The sequence below is a fragment of the Hylaeus volcanicus genome, chromosome 4 (assembly GCF_026283585.1).
Source record: "Hylaeus volcanicus isolate JK05 chromosome 4, UHH_iyHylVolc1.0_haploid, whole genome shotgun sequence".
Lineage (NCBI taxonomy): Eukaryota > Metazoa > Arthropoda > Insecta > Hymenoptera > Colletidae > Hylaeus > Hylaeus volcanicus.
In genome coordinates this window covers 28,120,930-28,127,872 of record NC_071979.1, presented here as the reverse complement: position 1 = coordinate 28,127,872, position 6,943 = coordinate 28,120,930, and the positions used below count along the sequence as shown (strand labels likewise).

At 38.4% G+C, this 6,943-nt stretch overlaps 2 protein-coding genes across 2 annotated transcripts in view; one reads left to right on the top strand and one right to left on the bottom strand.

The window, feature by feature from the left end:
• LOC128875117 (carbonic anhydrase 7-like) overlaps positions 1 to 5,367 on the top strand; it is a 22,176-nt gene extending 16,809 nt beyond the window's left edge. Inside the window, exons 3-7 of the mRNA XM_054120474.1 lie at positions 743 to 904; positions 2,486 to 2,730; positions 3,944 to 4,180; positions 4,426 to 4,723; positions 4,814 to 5,367. Of these exons, the coding sequence (XP_053976449.1) occupies positions 743 to 904; positions 2,486 to 2,730; positions 3,944 to 4,180; positions 4,426 to 4,723; positions 4,814 to 4,860 (989 nt within the window). The 3' untranslated portion in view covers positions 4,861 to 5,367. The remainder of the gene's footprint in view (positions 1 to 742; positions 905 to 2,485; positions 2,731 to 3,943; positions 4,181 to 4,425; positions 4,724 to 4,813) is intronic.
• Positions 5,368 to 5,413: 46 nt separating this feature from the next.
• Positions 5,414 to 6,285, bottom strand: LOC128875119 (coiled-coil domain-containing protein 12). The gene is made up of 3 exons (XM_054120475.1): positions 6,124 to 6,285; positions 5,804 to 5,942; positions 5,414 to 5,736 (listed from the first exon to the last, which is right to left on the bottom strand). Exons 1-3 carry the CDS (start codon positions 6,249 to 6,251, stop codon positions 5,542 to 5,544), a joined length of 462 nt encoding a protein of 153 aa, XP_053976450.1. The 5' UTR covers positions 6,252 to 6,285; the 3' UTR covers positions 5,414 to 5,541.
• Between the last annotated feature and the right edge of the window lie 658 nt (positions 6,286 to 6,943).

The window sequence follows — 6,943 nt, the reverse complement described above, 5'->3', positions numbered from 1 at the left end:
ATATATATATATATATATATATATATATATATATATCGTGTTGACGGCGGAGCGGGCAACAATGAGGCGTCGAGAGAGAACAACGTTCCAGAAAGAGAGAGGGGAGTACACTCGCGAAAGAGGGTGCGGCGCGCACTGTTGTTGTGACGCGAAACCCGAGAGAGAAAGAGAGAGGGGAGTACACTCGCGAAAGAGGGCGCGGCGCGCACTGTTGTTGAGACGCGAAACCCGAGAAAACGGACATTCGAGGGCGAATGAATGTCAATTCAGGATAGCCGAGTGTAGTATCCGCGCCTCCCATACCCAACAATAAGGAGTCAAATGAGAACACGAAACGTAGGGTACGGAATTGGTCGCGCAGGTAAAGCGGTAGACTGTAGGTCCGAGGCAGTGATGGGCAAAACCCTAGTTTTCGAATAAATCTGAAGTTTGCCGATATGTTTGTCTCGTTTCCTTCTTTGGTAAATGTTCAAAAGAGGAAACGAGACAAACACATCGGTAAACTTCAAATTTATTCGAAGCCTAGGGTTTTGCCCATCTCTGGTCCGAGGATCGTGGGTTCGAATCTCCGTGCTCTTATTTTTCGTTGCGTAGTTTCCAAAGGTCTGTAAACAAAATTCAAGAAATTCAAGCGGCAAAAATTTTCATAAATATCAGTCTGGCAATGGAAGGCTTGATATATAAGTTATATCGTGAATGGAAACATGGTGTTCCAAGAATGTATTTGGATTTTTCTTTCCAGGCCCGTCGCACTGGGGCGACAAGTACAAGACCTGTTTGGGGAAATACCAGTCCCCCATCGACATTGAAGTGAACGACGTTCAGCCCGCCAGCTTTCCACCTGTAGAATTTTCTAATGTCCAGAGTCCTCATAAGGCTAATATGACGAACAATGGGCACACAGGTACGTGCTAAGCAAGGTCGAGATATCGACACGCACGAGAACAACAGCCATTGTCGACATTTGTGAAACTGTAAGGACACGAGCAATAGCGTTCGCGGGATAAAATAAAAAATAGAAGCGAAGCATCGATTCTCCGGGCGATCCTTTCGTTCATCGATCCGGCGATAGGCAGAATTATTTCTCACTAAACGTTCGTACAACGAGAAAATAATTACTGTAACGTGCATACACCGGTTCGGAAGGCAAACAGGACTCGTGTTCTACTTTTGCAGGACGTGCCTATAATCGCACGTCCGGGGCCCTATGATCCACTTTTTTATACCGTGTCCCACTTATACCTTCAAACTGACCCTCAGATTGCAGAATAGCAAAGGTCTTCTCGATTTCTCTTCGTGCAAGCAATTTTTATCTATGTTTCTATCCCTATTCTATTCCTATTTCTCTCAAATTCAGAAACACGCTATATATACACAATAAATAATTATTCATCAGGTATCGAAAATTTGCACGCTAGATAGTGGAAGGTTGTTGGCAACACGGGCGATTACATATATGTATGTACACATTTTAAAGGATTGTTTCGTAAAGAATATCTCATTGTCCAACTGGACTCGAGGCATTTCACTTTTTCTCGTGCTCAGTGTTTACAGAGTCGTTGAAGCAGCCTTGAATTTTTTAATGGCACTACCTATTTTTTTTTTCCTTTTTTTTCGGTACTGTATCACAGTCGTTAAGAAGACGAATTCCATGACCTGTAACACAGTAACCTCGAAGTGACTTCCATAAATCACGGTAAACGATAAACACAAAGTAGTAATCACTACTCTTCAGACCAGATTGCAATCGTTCAATGAGCGCAGATGTTAGAAGAAATAATACGTGTTCCGAGGGTGATGGCGACCGCGAGGTCACTCCGTTGCAGGTCATCGAATTTGTTTTAAAACGAACAATGTGTCGGAATAAAAGCGTGGTTTTATTTGAAAAAGTCGAGGTATCTCCGAAAATATAAGACATCGAGGAAGTGAGATGTTTCTTAATACAGAGGTGTTGAAATAAAAACCAATATTTGACGATCCTAACGTAAACACTATTTACCACTCTCCGACACAACATTTGAACTCGCCATGCTGATTACATAAAGAGTATAGTAATGATTTAATAATTGGGAGTTCCCATCATTTCAAGTGTGAATAAATGAATAATTGGTCGATTTACGATAATCGATTACAGTCATAATTAGCAATGAATTACTCGTGCCGTTCGAACAGAATTTTCTCCCGTTTCCCAGAATACAACGAAATTTAAAGTGCAATTAGTCGACGTTAGTATCAATCACTTTAATTCTTGTAAGCGTGGTACTTCGCACGTGACTCCTGTCCTTGAAGAGCTACAAATTAACGTGGATTATTACACGTCATATACGCGAGTCTCGACGTAATTAAGGTAAATCGTGTGTGGATTATCGTGTATCGAGAAAAATGGCTCTTGGTCAACGAGATTTTTCAACAAATAAACAATTTTAACAAGCGCAATGGGAATATAACGAACGTTGTAATTGCATCGTGCGATTCGCTCGTTTAGTGATGATCCAGATCGTGGATACAGACGTGCCCACGGTATCAGGAGGGCCGCTCAACGGTTCGTACGTCTTTCAACAATTGCATTTCCACTGGGGCCAAAACGACAAGATCGGATCCGAGGATCTCATCAACAATAAATCATTCTCGATGGAACTTCACGCTGTGTTCTGGAAGAAGTCGTACGAGAGCTCGGAGGAGGCGATGAAACATCCCGATGGACTCACCGTCCTAGCATATTTGTACGAGGTAACAAAACTTTCAAATTCGTATCGTACATATTTTTATTCAAAGCTTGCTCTTATCAAAATTAGAGGAAACCAACCAATCTTCGCTTCCAGCATCAACAGTGTTTAGTCTTGCCATATTAAGTCATCTTCAGCTTTTACAAAAATAATATCGTATCAGTTATCAAACACATATACATTGAACAATTAAATTAAATGTTCTTGTAACTGAAACTGTTGAAATAAGAGTGGGTTTAGTTCACCAAAGATGCTAAGCTTCGCTTTCAGCATCAACAGTGTTTAGTCTTGCCATATAAAGTAATTTTCAGCTTCTATAAAAATAAAATTACATCAGTCGTGCAACGCAAATGGATTAACCAATGAAATTAAGCGTTGTTGTAAATGAAACTGTCGATACGCAGAAGTAACGATCGACCGCTGCCGCTCATTGTTATGTAAACATTAAAATCCCTTGGTAGCAGTGTTAACTTTCAACTAACGATAAAAATAGCGTACCCTTGTGTTCTTGTATTTGAAAGTATGTCATTTTAAATATAGTAACGCAGTACTTGGTCACCAAGTGCATAAATAAACAATTTTAAGTGCAACGATTCGGCCCCACCTCGAAGGTACGTCTGACACTTCGAAATGAAAATTCAATTACGGATAGGTCGAAGAAATAGAAAAGTTGCGAAACGAAAGAATATATATTTTCATAGTACGATACGATTAACAGCAACGTAAATTATTGGAGCAATTTACGTTTCGAAACGTGTAAGCTTTTTCCACGTTTCATTTCTGCTTGTTTTGTACAATGTATATATACGAGTACGCGTTATTTACACGGCAAATCGGTTATGTCGATCATATTTGCGATACTATTTAAGACGTTCGTATGACATTCATACGGTGCCCTCGGGCTTCCGAACGTTTCCGACCTATTTCGAATTGTTTTAGAAAACCGAACGGATCTCGGTCAGAGCGTGATCGTAACCGTGAAAAAATAAATTCTCAGAGGAAAAGAGACGAAAAAAATGGAAGATCTGTGTATTCGCGATAGTGTTTCGTAAACACGGGAACGTTCGAATATATCAATTCGTATATACACATTCCGTTCGGCGCGATTACATTTCGCCAAATGTATTTGATCGCGCATGATGTTTGCGTAAAAATGAAAAACATGGCTCCGGTTAGATTCCTGTGAAGATCACGATGGCAAAATATACACGTTACAGAGCAAGGACGAGCCGAATCCGATTTTCGAGCCGATCGTGTCCCAAATATCGCAAATAACGTCGACCGGCAGTATCGCGACGATAGACGATCCTAACGTCTTGAGCAAATTGGTCGCACCTGACATCGTATCTGCACAAAATTATTACACGTACAGAGGATCGTTGACGACCCCACCTTGCCTCGAGATCGTCCAATGGATCGACTTCATAGATCCACTGTCCATATCCCACGAGCAGGTATTTTAAAAAGCTGTTAAATTTAATGTATACACAGTGTTCCGAAATTGTCCGGCTAAACTTGAACGTTTACCGATTGTAAACATTGTAAAAAGTGCAAACATGTTTCGTAAACGCGATACATTCTAGTTATACACTCATTTAAACACGAATGTTGGAAAAAGTTCTCCTTGGAAACTTTCAGAGTTTGGCCAGACAAAAGCCTCTTCTTTTTTTCTATCTATATTTATGTAATTAATTTTCAGCTGGAGGTTTTCCGCGGTATTCAATCATCGGAGGGCGCGAATTTAACGCACAACTTCCGACCGGTGCAACCATTAAACGATAGAACGATTTATTATAACAGTATTAGTGGCAACACGGAGACAAAGCCGACAAGTGCTTCAGCGACTTCTACGACTTCTACAACCACTACTACGGCGGTTCCTACGGAAGCAAAAGGCACGACTGGAACAACAAATGCGCCAACCACAGTGTCGATTACTCCTACGAACAAAAACGGAAGTCAACATTCTGGACAAGAAAGAATATGGATGACTTCGCGTCTGTATCTCTTCTGCTTCTTTCCACAAATTTTAGCCGTTTTAGTTTCTTGATTATCGCAGTTTATGTTTTGTTTCATTTTTGTTACAGCTCTCGCGATGCTATTTGGAATCGTTCTCCTTCTGCCATACCAATAATCTTGACTACAATGGAAGATCTAGTCAATTACTTTAACTATATATATATATCTATACAATTTAAACTAAGGGATAAACAAGTTTTATGTAAGTATTTGCGTAATACGTTTCGTTACAGAAAGGGTATTATTTATATTCTCAGAGGCATTCGTATTTAAACAAAATGTTTGTGACATTTCATCGAATGAATATCATCTCAAGGCTATGCAATTATAGGATATATATTATATACATATATACTACTACTAATTAAGTGTAAGATTACTTTAGATATTGTATATATGTACACTTTAGAAGAGTTGATTATTATATTGACTGATTGTAAGGACCAGTTACACAAGATTGTTAAATTACAATCTTTTCTAAAAGGTTAAGCCATACGTTTTTTTTCTGAATGAAGAAAGCAAAATCACTCTAGGAAATAGAGTCCGCGATATTGGCATGCGTTTGTCTAACAGTTCCTACGGCTGCCATAATGATTTATTGTATTTAATCGATAGCGAATAAGATTTCTTCACGAACGTGTATGTATACATATATGAAATACATTAAATTGAAACAAATCATGAATTTAATTATAATAAATACAAATATTAAAAATACATTTAATCGTTACTTTATATGTACAAAATAATAAAAATCTTACAGCACGAGAATTATTATATTATCATATTATCACAATCAAGTAGGCGATTCCTCTTGTTCCCTAGCTGCCATATTCACTACAGCAGCCAAGTCGTGCTGTCCCTGTTTGAGACGTTCTCTTATAAGCTCCGCTATTGCCTTCTGAGTTCTTCTTTCCAACTTTTCTAACTTCTTAGCAACGTCTCGTTTCAAATCCCAATCTGGTTTTCGAGGGGCAAGGTTACTGATATCCTAGAAAATTATACAAAGTAAACACCAAGTAGTAATCGATACTTCAGCAATGCAAACAATTACTTACAAGTTCTTCTATGACAACTTTGGTAGTGGCTGCACTTAATTGATCGTGTACTTCCGCTTCTACGTTTCCAGGTTTCGCGTCGTCCAACACTTTGCCCTTGAGACTTTCGTCTTGGGGTTTGTAGCTTCGAAACTTTGGTCTGTTAACATGCAGTGGGCAAATACTTTCAGTTTTCATTCACAGTATTAAAAACAAAAACATTTAAGAATTAAATATTATGTAGAAGGAAGACAAAAGGAAAAGGTTCGATAAATAAGGATGGTTCATAACCTAGATTGAGGTTAGGTTTACAAGTACTCGGAGAAAATGCAGAAACTTACTTTGGCAATTTTGCACCGGGTTCATTCTTATTTTCCTTGTTGTCTTCTGTTTTCCTTTTTAGAGCTTGCAAACGTTCTTTTCTCTTCAAAGCTTCCTCTTCTAACGAACCTACGTTAGTCTCCGCCATATTTGTTTCGCTGTATGTTATGATACTTATGATATGTCACAAGTTCTTACAGATGGCGCATTACTGTATTCAATCAGTAAGTTCGTATTCGCATGCTAACTATAAATTAGAATATTATTATTGAATAGAATTATTATACAATTAGCTTTCCTTTTTAAACTATTACAGTTTCTCTTGTGAGTTTTCGGTATTTTCGCTCAAATGCATAGCCATCTAGCGGTGAACAACCGAACTATTTTCGGAATATAATCAGCGCCTCAATCGGGAAAATGCCCAAGTTTGTCCTCGAATAGTTTCCACTGTCAGTGTTAGATGGCGCCATTTGTTTTTATTAACTTAAAAAATAAATATATCTTGTAAAAAATTAGTGGACAAGCTTTGTAATATTAAAATATGAATGAGATTAATTTTTCAACCCTTGAACTCTACATTTTTTATTAAATTAAACAAATGGCGCCATCTAGCGTTGATATTAGAAACTATTCGAGGACAAACTCGGGCGTTTTCCCGATAGAGGCGCTGATCATACTCCGGAAGTAGTTCGGTTGTTCACCGCTAGATGGCGACACTAATTTCTCGCGGGGAAATTTGAATTGCTTTTCATTTAATTAGATTCTTTACTTTATATTATGAATCAGGTGAATAAGATTGATACACACTTTATCAATCAGTACTAGAAATTCACCTTACTT